Genomic DNA, 18014 nt, shown 5'->3' on the forward strand with positions numbered 1-18014 from the left:
AACCAGCCAGGACCCCCCAAGCCCACAGAGCCTGGCGTGGTGTAAGCAAGGTCGCCCGCGGTGGGTTCACGGCGGCAGGGGGCGCACTTGGATGCGGGGACGTGAAAGAGGAGGCTGCTGAGGCTCCCAGGGTCCTGGAATAAGTTAGCTCCCAGAGCGTGCCAGGGAGACCTAGCTGAATCTGGGGTAGACCGAGGGTCTTCTGAGATCCGGCTAGCGACTCTGATCCGGGACACGCACCTGGGCTGCCGAACCTCCCCAGTGCCCGGGCTCCATCCCCCTGCCCTAGCTCTCTGGGGGCAGGACCATCTCTTTGATCAGGCTGGAAGTCCCGAGCCCTCCCGACTCCACGCGCTCTTCCAGAGGCGCTGCCCGCCGCGTCACCAAGTAGAGAGGGCCCTTGAAGTTGACGTCCAGGAATGGGACGTAAGGGGGTGGAGGTGGTGCAAGTCAGTGGAGATGGAATGGTCAACTTTGCGTAGAGATCCCCAAGGGGACCAAGGACAGCAGGAAGGGGAGGCAGTCTGGATGGGAGCAGACCGTCCTAGGGTACAGACAAGTCCGAAACCTCCACCTAGGGATCCCCAAAGGCCATCTTCCAGGGACCGGGCAAATGGCACCCAGGAGAGGGGTCCGTGAATCAGGAGAGCAGGGAAGAGGCACACCACGCCTGGACAGGGGTCCGGGGATCCGGGATGTGCAGACAGCGCCTGGATGGAGGACACTGGGGACAGGTGAGCGAGGAATCAGAACACAAAGCTCGAGGCAGCCGGGGATGGCAGCGTTGCGTGGGAGAAGCAACCGAGGCGGCGGTAGCGGAACGACCCACACGCAGCCAGAGCATCGGGACGTGGTGCCCAGGTCAGAGGGGAAGCTGGGGACTACTTAAGCGGCCCGGAGGAGAACGGAGCGCAAGAGCCCAGCTGGGTGTCAGAAGGAGACAGGCACGCAGTCCGGAGGGTATCGGGACTTCGACCGGAGGAACTTGACCCAGGTAGGGCTTCGGAGTAAGGCTCTGGAGAGACGTTGGGGCAATGCCCCCGGGGATTCCCAGCCCGGCTGTGACTCCAGCTGAAGGCGGCAGAGGAGAGGCACGACCCGCCGCTGCCCCTGCCCCCCCCTCGCCCCAGCTCTCTTGTTTGTCTCCAAGTCCGGCCGGAACCGGCTTCTGCTCGCCGCCGGGCGGGCGGGCGGCTGCTGATTGGTCAATGCCTGTTTCCAGCCCTCACTCAGCCAATCAGCGTGCGTCAGTGTTTTCATCTCGGGTTGGAATAAAAGCGCTGGAATAAAAGGAGACAGAAAAGGCGCCGGCCGGGCCCGATACACGCTGGTAGGAGCCGGGTGAGCTGGATCTTGGGGACCTGGGTCCTGGGCAAAGGTGCTAGGGGGACAGAAGGCGCACGAATAGAGACATAGGGAGAAGACGTGTGACCGATGAGCCGCCAGGAAAGAGATGACGAATAGAGGAGACTGCTAGGAGATGGAGGGACGGGGGTCCGCTTCCATGGGAACAGACTAAATGCCGAGGAAACAGCCCGGGAGGGGGGTCGCGCAGGTGGCTCGCGCCGCCGGTTTGAACCGGCTTCGCCTCTCCCATGCGGGGTTCGCGTGGCCGCAGCGCCTAGCGACCTAGACGGCGGCCAATGGCGCCGCAGTTTCTAGCCGTCAGGCCAATGAGCGGGCCGGGGGCGGGCCGTTCCGGACGCCGTGCGCTGATCTTGTGGTTGAAGGAACCAGCTCTGAGGAAGGGTCTGGAGTGCGGGCGGGAGGGCGCCTGTCAGGGTCCCAGGGAGTGGCAGCCCCCAGGTATGGCCCTGCCCAGGTATCCGGACCTAAGGTGCCTCTCCTGCCAGTCTCCAAGCTATGTCAAAGCTGCGGAGAGCCAGGTTTAATTCCACGTCCCTGAGCATGTCTTAGTCCCTCCTGTCTCCATGCCTCGGGTTACCTCGGAACCAGCCGAGGGAGAGGTCTCCCTGCCGGGCCGGGGCCGCTGTCCCGTAGCTGAAGGCAGACGCGCGAGCCCGCCGCGGACAGGCGGGCCCAGGACCCGGGCCGGGCTGGGGCTTCCTTCGCCGCGCGCACCTACCGCCTGGGCCGCGGAGGGGTGACAAGCGCCGCGCGCTGCGGCAGCGGCCCGGGTTGGCCGCTCGGGCTGGGCAGGGCCGGGCGCTGACGCCGAGGTCTGTGTGCAGGTGGCTGCCGAAGCCGGAGCCGGGCCTCCGCGCCGCGCCATGGCGCCCACCCTGGCCACTGCCCATCGGCGCCGCTGGTGGATGGCCTGCACAGCCGTGTTGGAAAACCTCCTCTTCTCGGCAGTCCTCCTGGGCTGGGGCTCGCTGCTCATCATGCTCAAGTCGGAGGGCTTTTACTCGTACCTGTGTACTGAGCCAGGTGAGACGGGCGGCTCGGGCTCGGGCTCGGGCTCGGGGTGGTTCCCGGAGTGGGAGCTTTGGGAGAGGGCGAGACAGCCCTGAAAACCCGGCCAGCGATCCCCCCCTCGCTGCGCAGCACCTCCCCTTGAGCAGAAGCCCCATTTGATCCTCAGCCAGCTCTGCCGGGTACGTGTCATTGCCCCTGTTTTGTGGATGAAGAAACTGAGGCGCAGACCGATCTTCTGGCTTGCCCAAGGCCACACAGCTGACTGCGGTAGAGCCAGAATCCCCCAAGTCCAGGGTGTTCTTCCCGCCGCCTAAGGAACATCGCAGGACTCCTCTCCTTCCAGTGCGTAGCACATCACTTGCCTTACACTAAATATGTGGCTCCCTGACTGTGAGAAAGAGGAACTCCTGACTCAGTGGCTGGGGTGCAGAAAGAGAGAGGAAGTGGCTTGGCCTCCACCCCACTGAAGGTTCATCTGGAATCTAGATGTGTTTTAGTCAGGCCATTATGGAGTCTCTTAAGGGCATGTCAGCTACAATTTCTTGTCTATTTTTGCTGCTTTATGATTTTCCAAAGGACATTTCCTCCCACAGGCTGTGAGAACATCCCAGTGGCCTTCTATCTGCACGCCATCGTGGAGGGAGGCAAGGCGGGTATTTAGGGAAATAACACTGGTTCTGTCCTCTGTCTTTGCCACACCATTGGTGTTGCTGAATACAGGCTGAGGATGCTTGTTTATAAGGAATCTAATCCCCACTCCTACCTTCACACCCCCCTGACCCCGTCCGAGGATCCTAATTGCTGTAGATCAGTAGATTCAGCCAAACAGTGGGACCCAAGTGGCTCCCCACCTCTACCCTCCTACCCTCTTCCTGGGTAACCTTGATAAGAAATGTTTCCTTCTGCCCTCCGCTGTCCCCAGCAGTGGCTCCCTAATAGTTGAACTCTGTAATGTCTCTTCCCAGTGCCTTTGTCAGCCAGCCCCTGCGTGAGTCCCCTTAGAGGGAGATAGCCCAAGTTTGACCCTCTGAATCACACCACTGGCATGCCTTTTCCTCTTAGCATTCTAAACTGGGGGGAAGAGAAAGCATTGGACCAGCTCATGCTGCCTGTAACCCCATGTAGAGTCCTTGTTTCCCGTTCCTGATAGTCCCAGGAGATTTCTGAGTGTTTCAGTCTCTAGGGAAGCTTTGCTGGACAGGTTAAGGGCAGGAGAAACGGAGGGGATGCAGAGGTCACCTGGGAGAGGGCAGAGAGTATATCATTTATAACCTTTAGCCTTTAGCTACTCAGAAATATTTCCTAATAGCCTAAGGGTTCTTGGCAGACCTTTCCGCACATCAGCAAGAAATCTTGGGAGATGGGAGAGTCACTCAGACCTTGTTCCTTGAACAAGCTTTCTGCTTTGCCCAGGAGATGTTAGCAGATTAATGACTCTCTGGAAGGAGCAGTTCGGAGTGTTTGGCTCCTCCTCTCCCTCCCTCTCTCCTCCGTTTTAGATCATGACCCTTCCTGCCTCCCTCTTTGATGGATTCATTCAGGCTGCACCAAGGGTTTTAAAAACAGAGAGAAACAGCATCATCCCCAGATGAAACTTTCAGCGTCTCGTCCAGACTGAGGGACTGTTGTGGTTGATTTGGGGGGTGGGGAGGGACCTACTGTACAAGGTCAGATTCTAGGTTTTTTTCCTGAGATTGTCCACTGATTCAATTTATTTTATGGTCTTGGCAGCCCTGGGGCTGGTCACTTCATTCCTGCCTCAGCCTTGGCTTCTTCCGCCGTCTAAAGGGGGAGGAGTTGCTGAGATTGTGGCGACACAGTGCTGAGCTGGTGCTGAAGCCCGTGAGAAGCTTGACCCGTCCCTCCTATAAACCAAAGTGAAGGTGAAGGGTCAGGGTGGAGGTTGAACATCAACTTCTTATCCCGTGCCTTTGCCCCTGCCTTTGATTTTGTTTTTTCTGACTACCTGGCAAACCTGCTGACCCAGCATCCTGGATGGACAGCCCTGCCGATTCCACATAGCTTATCTCTCTGGCCTCCCTGCTCCTTGCTTCTTGGAGTCCAAGTAGCCTGTTGCCTTTTGGAGCCAGGAGTCTCCTCCATGCCTTGCCCCACTGGGAGTGCTTGGAGGATTTAGGGTCAAGGTTTTTGCTCAGGTCTAATATTTTCAAGCTTGGTGGATGGCTGACTGGCAGAGAAGCAGTTGGGCCATTTATGGAATTTATCGTATTAGACTTGTGAAAAGCTGACTGGTTTGCAGCTGCTTGAGATGCAAATTCATCAGCTTTTTGTTGCTTGTAGGACCTTTGCTTTGAGTTGTTCTCTCAAGAAAATTTGCCTAAGCCTGTTGAAAGGTTCTCAGAACTCATTCTTGGGACTCCAGCCAGAATCTGGCCCTGGACACGGTGTTGGGTTCCAGCGTGGTGAGGTGGGAGAAGGAAAGAACCTGTTTCTCTGCTGCCTCTCAGCTCTTTCTGCCTGTCCCACCACACGAGATTGATAAGGACCCGTGCCCCGCATTTGGGCTCTGCCTCCCCAGTCCCCTCTGGTGTGGATAGGAGGCTGACTGGCTTCCCAGCCTAGGAAGTACGGGGCTTTCCCAGGACTGTGTCCTTTTGGCCTCCGGATGACCGCCATACCTACCCACTCTTGACCTCTTTCTTCATCTTCTCTGTCATCTGATGGCCTGCTTGGACAGGGTCAGGTCAGGGGGCTGTTAATCTCCTCTTCATCTAACCTCCATGTCCAGTAAGCATTTATTGAGGTATTGCGCTGGGGGTGCAGTCCCGGCCCTCAGGGAGTCTGTAGTCCACCAGCATCAGACACACAGACCATAGACTTCCCAAGTGGTGGTCCGGACTCCAGCGAGGGCAGTGGGGATCTGGTTCAACTTGGGTGGGAGGGCCTCTCTGATGTTTAGGCAGAAGTGTGGAGGGCAAGAGAGGTGAGTCGGGAGAGGAGGGGGCAAGGAGAGGTGGGACGGGGCCAGGGCCCACAGGGCCTAGGAGGCCACTTGGGGAAGTTGGATTTTATTCTCAAGGCAGGAAGAAGTGACAGAGGCAGAGGAGGGTGACGATCAGATTCACCTATTAGACTCTTAGGAATTGTTGAGGTCTTGCCACATACTGGGCATGGGGTGCGGGTGGGAGTCGTGGCCTCTGCCTGAGGAAGTCACAATCCGGCTCATCCGTGGACACCAAGGCTGACCTGAGTGCTCTGCTCTTGACCACTGCAGTCTCTCTGCGTGTGCTGGCAGGCGAGCCTTACCCCTCACGAAACACTGCAGGAAGCTGGTCCCCTGGGCCCCGAGGGGGCAGAGGGCTGCGGTCAGGCAGGGAAGCAGAGCCAGGCCTGGTCCCCCGCACGTGGGCCGAGGCTGCAGATGTGGACAGGAGACATTCCCTGCTGCTTGGAGGCCCTCTTTTTTTTTTTTTTTTTTAAGATTTTGTTTATTTATTCGACAGAGAGACACAGTGAGAGAGGGAACACAAGCAGGGGGAGTGGGAGAGGGAGAAGCAGACTTCCTGCGGAGCAGCGAGCCCGATGTGGGGCTCGATCCCAGGACCCTGGGATCATGACCTGAGCTGAAGGCAGTCGCTTAACCGACTGAGCCACCTAGGCGCCCTGGAGGCCCTCCTTTAATGGTCTCCTCCTCACGCAAAGGCTGCTGGCTTTTGAGAGCTTTTGAAAACCCACCCTTTTACTTGTATTGCTGTGAATGTGACTGTTTCCACTAGGCCTACTCCCCCCCACCCCGGGTTTATTTTGGATTTAAAAAAAACAACATTCTGTAGCAACGGGGTAAGAAGGTCTGAAGGCTGGTGCCCACGGCCTCGCAACATGTCAGAGAAAAGAGCTGGCGCCCTCAGCCTTTCCTACCAACCCTGCCTTTCTTCTTCCCATTTCATGACCCACTTTCCCTCTCCCACATCCGCTGGCCCCACCTGCCTTCGTGGTGTTGCATTAAGGTTCTGTCCAGCTTGGGTTGACTTTCAGGGATGATCTTGGGGGCAGTCCCATTCACACTGGGGGTCATTAAGGGCCACCTGGTGCTGTCCCTGACACGGTGACAGCCTTGTGTGTCTCCGTTCCTCCCGCATATTCCCTCTGAAAGCCTCTAACCCAGGTAGTCCAGCGTCAGCACAGCCTAACGGTTAAAAGCAGGAACTTTGAAGCCCAGCAGCCTGGATTCAAGTCCGGCTTCTCCATGCTGTGCTATCTATGAGACATCGGGCAAGCGACGTGGCCGCTCCAAAGCTCTTGGTGTGCTGGTGTGGAGTATGGGTGGGGGTGAGAGAGCACTAAGTGACACGGAACGAATACCACTGAATAAGTGGCCGGCACACAGAGGCAGTCTGTGGCCACAGCTCGGGGCTAGGCTCCGGCCTACCCAGGATGGCCCGCTGACTGTCTGTGTCCTGCCTTTTGTTTGCTCTGCTTCTGAGGCTGACCTCTCACCTACATCCCCCTGTTGGACCGAGATACTGCTTCCTGTTGCCGGATAGACTAAGGATTTGGGAACGAGACAGGAGATCCCGGGGCAGGGACCATTGGCAGGGAGGTCCAGAGGCCTGCATCCTGGGTGGGGGGGGGGGGGCTCAGTAAGCAGTCAGAGAAGGGGGCTGCTCAGGAGTTTGGAGGAGCCTCCAGCCCAGTGCCCTTTCTCCTTTAAGCATATGCAGCCAGTTGTTCGGCTCCCCATTCCCTTTGTTTCTCTGGGGTGGGAGGAACCCCCTCTTTGACCCAGGGATGCCAGGGGAGCCCGAGTGGGGTCATAGCACCCCCTTTCACTGTACAGATTGTGTGTGAGTCTTCTGCGAGGAGGCCTGAACAGTGCAGGCATTGTTCTCTCTTCCCGGCCCCTCAGCAGCCTCACAGCAATTCGGCACACTCTGGCCACACCAATTCCTTGCCTGTCCTCTTGGTTCACCTTCCCAGCCGGGCTGGGCCAGGCCACTCTGGCCACCCACGGAGAGGCATCTGTTTGATAAACAGGTGCAGGTGAAGTGCAGAACAGGCTGGGCTGGGGCAGGCCTGCGCTCTCGGCTGCGAGCAGAGGGGCACCCTGGGGCTTGACACTTCTTTGGTGCTTATCTGTTTGTGTCTCTCCTGGCCCACAGTGGCCCAGGTGGGAGCAGAGAGGGAGGAACAGCCTGGGTGTGGCTGTGTTTGGGCATCTGCCGGATCTGTGATTATTCATGTGGGCTGTTTACTGCCAACAAAGCTGGGCTCATCAAAGATTTAGTCTCCTCTAGGAGCAAGGGACTCTCTTGCATTGCTTCATGGGCAGACAAGAGAGGCCACTGAGACTCCCTACCCCAGGCTTATCTGTTGCTGGACATCACTGCCTAGAGGCAGGCGTGCAGGGGTCAGGCAGTCCAGTTGGCAGGGATTTTAAAGAGAGAAAGCTGGAGATGCCTGGGTGGCTCAGTCGGTTGAACATCTGTCTTCATTCGACTCAGTCATGAACCTAGGGTCCTGGGATCGAGTCCCACATCGGGCTCCTTGCTTAGCCTGGGGGGAGACTGCTTCTCCCTCTGCCTGCTGCTCCCCCTGCTTGTGCTCACCCTCTCTATCTGACAAATAAATAAATAAAATCTTTTCTTTAAGGTTTTGGTTTTTTTAAACAAATATTTTATTTATTTATTTGAGAGAGAGAGAGCACGAGTGAGGAAGAGAGGGAGAAATAGGCTCCCCCACCGAGCAAGGAGCCCGACATGGGGCTCGATCCCAGGACCCTGGGATCATGACCCGAGCCGAAGACAGACGCTTAACCGACTGAGCCACACAGGCTCCCCTAAATAAAATCTTCAAGAGAGAGAGAGAGAGAGAAAGCTAGTGGCCCAAAGTGTATATAAGTCCCTGTTCCTATGTGTAGTGGCTCCAGGATGAAAGATGGGGGACAGGGCGCCTGGGTGGCTAAGTTGGTTGAGCATCTGCCTTTGGCTCAGGTCATGATCCCAGGGTCCTGGGATCGAGCCCCATGTCGGGCTCCTTGCTCAGTGGGGGAGCCTGCTTCTTCCTCTGCCGCTCCCCCTACTTGTGCTCTCAATCTCTCTGTTGAATAAATAAATAAAATCTTAAAAAAGAAGACGGGGGACAGATACCCTTCCCTCCATTCCTGCCTCTCCTCATGAGTGCCCTCGTCTCGTTATCTCTAAACAATCCAAGATGTTTCCACCGCTATCCCCAGTTATGGCAAGTCAGAGGGACTGCCTTGAGTACATTGCCTTGGGATTTATCTTCTCTCTTGTGGCGAGTACAGTCTTGGATTTAGGGGTCCAGCTCTGGGGAAACCAGGGGTGGGCACCCTGGGGCCTCTACTCAGAAACAGTGCTGCCTGGCTCCGTCTGTTTGTTACCTGCCCGGCTCTGGCTCTCCGCTTGCAGCCGCAGACCCCAGCACGCCCCAAGCCCTGAGTCCTTTTGTGTTCTTTAGTGCAGTCACAGGCTCCAGACCCTGTGTGGCCACAGTCAGGGTTCACAAGCCAATGATCCTGGACCCCGAGGTGCCTTTTCCACCCTTCCACTCTGTGACACCTGCTCTGCTTTGCTCGTATCTGCACACCAACCTGGAAACGGCCGTTGTGGTGTGGAGACCCTGTCTTCCCACTTCACGTCCAGTTCCTGTTGCTGCTGGCCGCCAGGCGTCACCTGAAACCAGAGCCAGCCTGAGGGGCGGCTCCGCCTTTGCAGAAGCTACCCCGCGGGGGATGAGCAGCGTCTGTGGGGGTTCTGACCGGGATGCTGATGGACTCAGGTGGTCCCGTTGGTCATGTGTTTTGGCTGTCAGCAGAGTGGGGCCTCTTTTAGGAAACAAAGTGGCAGGGATTGGGGGTGGGGAGAGAATCTGGCTTGTGGCTCGTTAGGTTTTGTTTCTGTGGTTTCAGGAGGTTGACCTTGTGCCTTTTATCTCCTTAAATCCCCTCTATCTTCACCTTGGTTCCATACATCCTATTTCCTTTCTTTTCTCTGCATCCTTTTGGCCATCGTGATCTGATTCCATGACTTCATCGTTTCATTCATTCAGTAAACACCTGCTGTACACCAGGACCTGGCGAGGGGGCGAGGCCCGTGGGAGACGAGACACAAAGTTCCGCTGCACACACAGGGTTGTGGAAGCCTGCCCCCAGTTCCTTTGTCCAGCTCTGCCGCCAGCCAGTTACACCATCCCAAGCCTCCCATAATAGTGATGATAATAACAGCAATGTGCAGCTGTTGTTTATTGAGCACTTTCTATGTCCGTGTGAGCTCTAGAATGTTGTCCGGATTTCCTCATGTATCTTCACCTGACTCTAGGAGGTAGATACAACTATTATATTGTGCCATTTTACAGATAAAGAAACCGAGATAGAGTGAGATTAAGTCCTTTTTCCAAGGTTATACAAGTAGGAAGTAGAGGAACCAAAATTGAAACCCAGAGGCCAGGTTCTGGCACCTCACCCTCAGTCGATGTGCCCCCAGCAGGGCTTGTTAGTTAGAGCTTGGCATATAGCATGATTCACCCTCAGTGCATCCTTTTCCATGACCTTGGGGCAGCCCTGGGAGGCCTGGGCAGGCCTTTGCAGACCTCAGCTTTACAGCCCTGGCGCCAGAGGGCCGCAATCGGGAGGCGGGCAGTTATCGGGAGAAAGGTGTTTCCTTGACTCTCCCAGTGTGACCTCGCATCTAATCAGAGGCTGCTGGTCTCTGGCAGGATTAGTCAGCATCTCTAACTAGCAGTGCCGGGAGAAGGAGAGGCTTCCTCTGCCGCCTTCCGGCCTGGGCTCCACCCTCCCGCCCGCGGCTGCTGCAGCACTTCGTCCTCCCTATTTTTCGTTGTCTCGGTGCTGGGTGGACTTTGGAGGGGCAATTAGAGCCGAGATTGCAGGCAGCACACGTGTGGCCACAGGGGACAGCAACACTTGACCCCAGCAGGGAAAGTAAGAAAGGTGGACCTCAACAAGTGAAAGCTAATGACTTGGGACTGTCTTATAAAAACTTCTCCAAGGGGTTCAGTGGCACAGCGTCTGGGGTGCTTGATGCTGTGAAAATACCAGGGGGAGGTAGCAGATGGCTTATATGCTTGAGAAGTTTCCAGTACCTAGTAGTGTAGGAGGCCCGCTCACTCTTCCCCTTGGCTGACCCAGGAGGACCCGGGCACTGCAGTGACACCGGCAGCTTGTGCCTCCCGGGTGGTCTAGGATCGAGCCCTGACAGACGGGCTGCTGTCTGTTTCCACGGACAGAGCTGCTGTGGCCCCACAGCCTAGGCTGGGTCCTGAGGCCTCCTCTTCTCCGGTGTAGGTGACTCTAGAACGGGAATCCCAACCCGGGGCTCAGGCGTGCTTCAAGGGACACAGGAAACCCCTGAAACCGTGGGCAAGCCTTTGTGTGCATTTTCTGAGGAGGAGGAGCATAGCTTCCTTTATTGGATTCTCCAGAGGGTTTGCGACCTCCACAAAAGATAAAAGCCTCTGCATTATCGCTCCAAGGGGCCAAGTGGACAGCCGAGCCTGCTTGCAGTAGCCAGAGCCAGCCCTGCCGTTTCCAGTGGGGTCTGAATGTGCATCTGCCCCTCTGATCTTTGGGAATCCCTGCCTCCACCCTGTGATCAAGTTTCCCTCCCTGTACACACACAGAGATTGTCACCAACGGCACGGTGGGGGGCACAGCGGAGCCGCAGCAGGAGCACGAGGAGATAACCTGGATGAATGGCTGGCTCACCTGCAAGGCCCAGGATGAGATGCTAAACTTGGCCTTCACCGTAGGCTCCTTCCTGCTCAGTGCCATCACCCTGCCTCTGGGCATCGTCATGGACAAATATGGCCCAAGGAAGCTCAGGCTACTGGGCAGGTCAGTGCAGGGGTTGGGGGTGGGCAGGTGGCATTCCTGGGCTGAGATCCCCAGTCGGGAATCCTGGTCCCTGCGATCAGGTACACTGTGGAGCTCCCTAAATGCTCAGAACCCAGAGCGGGGTTCCTGTCCATTCTGCCACCAGCTTAGTAGGACTGTGACCCTTGCCGTGTGCCAGTGCTGTATAAAACAGGCTCAGGGCCCCAGGCCCGCCTGGGCAGGCTTGCAGCTGCTTGCTGTTAAGAACACTGGTTTCCACAGTCTTTTTGACCTTATACCTCCATCAGAAAAAAAGGTTTTGAACACGTACCTCCATTATAAGCATGGAATTATCAGTCACATACACATATGCCATTCTTAATGTTCTATGTGCTTTATAACGCATGTACAAAAAAAAGGTCAGTTAAAGTGGCTAAGATTAAAAATGATAAAATAGAAGTGCTGCTGCTTCTGCTCCCCCCAGCACTCCAGTGAATCATCCTGCGCTCCTCCCGAGGTACCTGTCCCTGGTCTATAAAGCTCCAGGCTGCCAGACTCGGAGTCGGTCCACCAAGCAGCTGGTCCTCTCAGGCCACGGTCCTCCCCAAACCAGTCCCCCTGGGAATGATCATCCGCAGGGCAGTGGTTTGCAATGCGTGAGACCCGTGACCGTGAAGGGAACGGGTGGAGGATCAGTCTCATTCATTCTTTGGAGCTTAAGAGGCCTTTGTCCTCAGGATGGAGCTAAGCAGAGAGGATTCCAAAGCTGCCACTCATCTCCCTCGTGCCCAGTGGGGTTCTGTCACTCGCCCAGCAGAGCGGGCGTAGGAACCTGGGGAAAGGATCGTGCCCTCTCGCTTCAGAGCCGTGGCCTCTCCAGTCTGAGGATGGGAGGAGACGGTGCAGTGTGGTGTTTACCAGATCTGCCTTTGGGCCTTGAATTCTAGGTTAGACACCTGCTAGCTAGGAGACTTTTGAGAATGTGTGTCTTTTTTTTCTTTGTTTTTTTTATTTTCTTCATCAGTAAAATGGAGCCAATTATACTCCTTAGAATTGTTAAATGAGAGAATGTATGTGAATTTTCTGAAGGCCTCTGACCAATAGTAAATACTTCCAAAGAATACTATTAACCAGAACAATAATACTAAATACTGTACTATTTCTGCTTGTTTTTAGTGCCTGCTTTGCTGTCTCCTGCTTGCTGATTGCATATGGAGCGAGTAACCCAAACTGTGAGTATGCTTTTCCTCTACCTTTTTGTCAGGGCCTGGGGAGAGAGTGCCCAGAGGTGCTCCCAGGCCCACCTGCTCTAGAAAGCCGTGCCAGGCCTGGTGCTCAGTGCTCAAGTTAGAGGGCATGCCTGTTAGCCTTCACCCAGTTACTTGTCTTAAATGGGTGGCTTGGTAAGCCAGCAGTCACTCCAGACCGACGTCTGAGAGAAGCTCCTTGGGTGTACGGTAGTCCCATCCCAGCACCAAGCCAGGCCAGTCCCCGATGGCCAAGCTAATGGCCAAGCTGAGATGAGTTCTAAGAACCAGGCCAGCTGAGGGGTCTGTGCATAAGTTGGGAGCTGAGTCCCCTGAGGCAGCCCAGGCCAGCCCTGTAAAGATGGCTTAGAAGCTGGAGCGCCTGGCTGGTGCAGTTGGAAGAACATGCGACCCTTGATCTCGGGTCGTGAGTTCAAGCCCCACGTTGGGCGTGGAGCCTACTTTAAAAAAAAAGTGGGGGGGGGGGGCGCCTGGGTGGTTCAGTCGTTAAGCATCTGCCTTCGGCTCGGGTTGTGATCCTGGGATCAAGCTCCGCATCGGGCTCCCTGCTCAGTGGGGAGCCTGCTTCTCCCTCTCCCTCTGCCTGCTGCTTCCCCTGCTTGTGCGCGTGCTCTCTCTCTCTGTGTCAAATAAATAAATAAAATCTTAAAAAAAATTAAAAAAAAAAAAAAAGACTTAGAATCCAACTGGTATCCAAGCCTGTTCAGTGGAACCATTGCTTCAAGGACTTTCAGAACAAACACCAAAATCTTAGCTGGGCTCATCCACTAATTTTTGAGCACCTGTATTTTTGGTTTCAGTGAAGCAGCTTCTTTAGGCCTCTGGCGTGCTGCTAAGGTCAGTGGACAAAGAGGGGTGGGGATACACCGTTTGCAGGAGCCCAAGCTCTGTAAAATAGGCTAGAGGGGGGTGGTGAGGAAGAGGCTGTTGCAGCTCCCCAGGTGTCCGTCACTAACCCCAGATGGCTTGTCATCCATTCCGCTTGCTCCCTGCGAGGCACTGGGCCAGGCCCTCGCCTCCCTGAAGCTCAGCTGTGGTTCCCCGATTATGAGCTCTCTGTTTCCTTACAGCTCTCTCTGTGCTCATCTTCGTTTCCCTGGCTCTGAATGGCTTTGGTGGGATGTGCATGACTTTCACCTCATTAACAGTAAGTATTGATTTTTTAAAGATCTCTCGTTCAGTCATCGCTCTGTGAGTTTGAGGCAGCTTTTGTTGGCTTCAGTTTCCTTGCCTTCCATCTGCCTACCTATGCCTGGACCTCCTAAGCAGGAGAGGGCTGCTGGGGATGAAGTGGCCTGGCAGCAAAGCCAGTCATGGCCTCCTGGGCTGTAGGTAGGTCTGAAGGCAGCCAAGCATGGCTCTCAGAGCAGGCCCATCCCTTGCCTGCTGACCTTGGCTTAGGTGCTGAGGAAGCCAGCTCACTAGCTGTGTGCCCAGAGAAGACAGGAGCTGAGAGAAAAAGGCTGCCACCCACATTCTTTTCTCTCATTTTCCACGGCAGCTCTGGCTAACAGTGCAACCTAAAAACAACCCTCCCTTGGAATCTCCCCACCCCGAACTGTTGCCTTTGTCCAGAATGGAATGAAAAACTCAGGGGCGTACATGGCTGCCTCTCTTCTTGGTTTTCTAAATGCCAGCATACAGAGAGCCACCCTGGGGTGGGAGATGTTTTCTTGGGATGCTTGAGTGCCCCCTTATCTATAGCAGCAGAATACCACAGAACGTGCTTCTTTGTGAGGTGAGAGAGGTTGTTGGAAGAAAGGAAGTCAAAGAAGGCCAAAAATGTCTTCCCTAGGAGGAAGAAGGGAGCGCTCTGCAGGCTGGCCCTTCAGAGCTGGCCAGTGGGAAAGAAGTGAGAATACTTCTTCAGAGAGATTTCTGTCTGACAGGAAAGTCTGGCTTGCCTCAGTTTCCCTGTGAGAAGGTTTTTATGACACAGTACCTGCCATCGCCATTTGCAGGGCGCTCCGGTCTCTTCCACTAAGGAGTCAGGAGTCCTGCTGTTGAGGGGCTCTTGCTTGGCTTTGAGGGAGCCCTGGGGCTGCTGGTCTTCTCGGAAGGAGCTTGAAGAGGTGCTGGCGTCTGCGGGACCCCCTGCCTGCAGGCTCAGAGCCCGCGGCCAGGGCCAGTGCCTCTTCTTTTCCCCCTTCCTGTGCTTTGCCTGGTTACCTTTGTCCCGGTGGGAAGGGGTGACTGTCTGGTGGAAGCCCATGGAAGTGGAGAGTTCAGAGAAGTCTGTGTTAGGGGAGAAAGGCACAGCCGGGGCTGTGTATGTGGTATGCTTGGGCTGTAGGTGACACGCAGGTATGGGTGACAACGGGTGTGACTGACGTGCACAAATCTGGGAACTCTGGCTGCCTTGTCCTCTGTGATTTGAGGAAGATTGACTTGGTACTCTTTTGTGCATTTTTACTTCTATTTTTTTAACCAGGTAGATTTCTTTTTTATATTTATTTTTATTTTTTTTAAAGATTTTATTTATTTATTTGACAGAGAGAGACACAGCGAGAGAGGGAACACAAGCAGGGGGAGTGGGAGAGGGAGAAGCAGGCCTCCCGCTGAGCAGGGAGCCCGATGCGGGGCTTGATCCCAGGACCCTGGGATCATGACCTGAGCCGAAGGCAGACGCTTAACGACTGAGCCACCCAGGCGCCCCTAGATTTCTTTTTTAAGCAGCTGTATCCCCTTCCCTCTCAAATTCCCAGGGGAAAACAGATGTCGAAACTGTAAGAAATATTTTAGAACTATCCAAAGTACACAAATCCCACTAAGTTGTGTAAATTTTGTGAAACAAAAGTCATGGTTCTGTTTGTTCTTTGACAGCGTGAAAATGACCAGCTCTTTCATCAAAATGAAAATTAAAAACCTGGCATCATCCCCATTATTTTAGTTATGCTGTGCCTATGTTGTGGTAGTTCTGAATTTTGGGATAAAAAAGAGATGGGTCTTGAATGTCAGGAGTTTATGCTCTGAGATGCAGAAGGATGCTTTATTGTAATAAAGCACAAGACAAATGGGTAAAAACCACCACACCATGAACCACCTTAAAGAAAGCCTTTGGGTGTAGGGGGCACCTGGCTCAGTCTGTTGAGCGTCCAACTCTTGATTTTGGCTCAGGTCATGATCTCACGGTCCTGGGATCCTGGGATCGAGCCCCATGTCGGGGCTCCACACTCAGCCTAGAGTCTGTCTGTCTTCCTCTGTCTCTGCCCCTCCCCCCACTCGCTTGTGACTCTTGATCTCCTGGTTGAGTACAAGCCCCACGTTGGGTATAGAGACTACTTTTAAAAAAAAGAGAGAAAAGAAAGATAGCCTTTAAAATGAGCTTATAGTTGTTATCAAGGAACATTTAGGGGAGGCTAACAGGCCTATAAGGATTTGTTTTCTGGATTTTTTTTTATGATTATAAACAAAAATGTTTTTATTTTAAGAAGTCAATATTTTAGGAATATATAGACTGTAAAATTCTATAAGCACACCTTCATCAGTTTAGAATATATCTCTTCAGTATTAAAAAAAATCTGCATATGCCAATGTTATTCTTTTTTGAAAAAAGGCTGTTCCAGCTTGCCTTTTTCACTTACTTCTTTCACATGTTTTTCTGCCGGTACTTAGAAATCTGCCTTATTATTTTAAACTCTAGAGCTCTACCCCATTATGAAACAGTTTTATGTTACTCTATAATATAGATGTACCATAGTTTATTTAACCAGTCTCCTCCTCATGGACACTTGGGTTGGTTTCCAGTCTTTCTGATTCATGATGATGCTAGAGGGAACACACCCCTGTGTAGACCTTTCTGTAAAATAAATTCCTGGAAGTGGGACTGCTGGCCTTCCCCATAGGTTCCATCCTGATACTATCGTACCAGCATGGATGAGAGTGGCCCTTTCTCCACACCCCTTCCCCAGACCCTGTTATTAGTCTTTTAAATATTACCCAGTCTAATCTGGTGAAAATGATATACCATGATTTTTTAACATTTTTTTTAAAAGATTTTATTTATTTATTTGACAGAGAGAGAGTGCAAGTAGGCAGAGAGGCAGGCAGAGGAAGAGGGAGAAGCAGACTCCCCGCAGAGCAGGGAGCCCGATGCGGGGCTCGATCCCAGGACCCTGAGATCATGACCTGAGCCGAAGGCAGACACTTAACTGACTGAGCCACCCAGGCGTCCCTGTATACCATGATTTTAAGAAAATTTTTCTTTAATTGTTTGTGAGACAGAGCATCTTTCTACCTCTTTTTTGTGGTCATTTGTATTCTGTGACTTGTTTCTTTGTGCGATTTGTCAGTTTTTTCTCCAGGGTTGTTTATCTTTTTTTTTTTTTTTTAAGTATTTTATAAGAGCTCTTTCATATGTGTAAAAAAATTAACTCTCTTTCTGATTGAGCAAGGGATCTTACCCTAGGGTTTTTAGGCCTCTGGGTGATCATGAATAAGCTTAAGGAAGCCTGTACTTCCCTTGAGATTGTATGCAAGCAAACTGTGTGTGTGCAGGTGCATTTTTCTGCGCAAGTGTCTGTTGCTTTCATCAACCTCTAATAGGTCTGTGTGAAGGTCAAAAGTACTGCAGCAGGAGCATTCCTGTTAGCTCCTCGCTGTCCCACTGGGAGTCAAAGGTACACAGGATACACAGTGACCAGGCAAGAAAACCATTTGATTGTTAGCCTCAAGGGTTGGGTTAGCAGAGATCTGTTTAAGGGAGGCTGGTGGCTTGTCTCCTAAGGTCTGCCTTCTTGGGTCTAGAGCAGGGGTTAGCAAACTGCTGCCCCCAGGCCAAATCCAGACCACTGGTAGGTGTGGGGCGACCCGAGCGGGTGGAGGCCGGTCGCACCGGCAGTGGAGGAATTCACCCCAGGCAGCACGAAGGACACAGAAGTTTATTGAATCCAAGGAAGCAGCTGGGCAGGACAGCGAGGGAGAGACTGTCTGCCAGGAGGCAGTGCTGGGGGGCTGTGGCTCAGGTGGGGAGTCAGGAGGTATGGGAATGTGTGGAATTTTCCTTTTTTGGTACCGGTAGGCGGTTGCAAGGGGCCCATTGGTGAGCTAGGGCTCGCGGCTGTTCGGAGGCCGCTCGGCGGACGACTGTGTCTGCACTCAGCCCGGCGGTCACCGCCGATAGAGCCTGAGGGGTCTGTCCTCGTGGGTGATCCTTGCCCCCCGCACAGCCCTTCTACCCCACTCGGCTTCCAGGGCTCACACCTGCTGCCACCGCAGTTGCGGGAGGGTGCGGATTGTGAACAAAGTTTCGTTTTTTGTATTTTTTCGTGTTTTTCAAAGATTTTATCCATTTATTTGAGAAAGAGAGAGCACAAGCGGGGGGGGGGCAAAGGCAGAGGGAGAAGCAGACCCCCCGCCGAGCAGGGAGCCGGACGCAGGACTCGATCCCAGGACCCCGAGATCATGACCTGAGCCGGAGGCAGACGCTTCACCGCCTGAGCCCCCCGGCGCCCCAGTAACCAGAGTTCTACTGGAGCACAGTTGTGCCTGCTGTTGACTGTTTGCCGCTGCCTTTGTGCTGTGGGGCAGAGTGAGGTGGCTGTGCAGACCGGCCG

General features: G+C 54.1%; 1 protein-coding gene across 5 annotated transcripts in view; it reads left to right on the top strand.

The window, feature by feature from the left end:
- Nucleotides 1–706: 706 nt before the first annotated feature.
- Nucleotides 707–18014, top strand: part of SLC43A2 (solute carrier family 43 member 2) — a 39135-nt gene continuing 21827 nt past the window's right edge. The window contains exons 1-6 of one of the 5 annotated variants that reach the window (XM_078068082.1): nucleotides 707–994; nucleotides 1223–1341; nucleotides 2193–2391; nucleotides 10999–11212; nucleotides 12368–12423; nucleotides 13530–13606. In XM_078068082.1, coding sequence (XP_077924208.1) covers nucleotides 2232–2391; nucleotides 10999–11212; nucleotides 12368–12423; nucleotides 13530–13606 — 507 coding nt within the window. In that variant the 5' untranslated portion in view covers nucleotides 707–994; nucleotides 1223–1341; nucleotides 2193–2231. Of the gene's footprint in view, nucleotides 995–1222; nucleotides 1342–1716; nucleotides 1887–2192; nucleotides 2392–10998; nucleotides 11213–12367; nucleotides 12424–13529; nucleotides 13607–18014 lie in introns of those variants that run through there. The other 4 variants (XM_078068083.1, XM_078068084.1, XM_078068081.1 and 1 more) reach the window with 4 other exon arrangements.

Source organism: Halichoerus grypus, chromosome 2 (assembly GCF_964656455.1).
Source record: "Halichoerus grypus chromosome 2, mHalGry1.hap1.1, whole genome shotgun sequence".
Taxonomy (NCBI): domain Eukaryota; kingdom Metazoa; phylum Chordata; class Mammalia; order Carnivora; family Phocidae; genus Halichoerus; species Halichoerus grypus.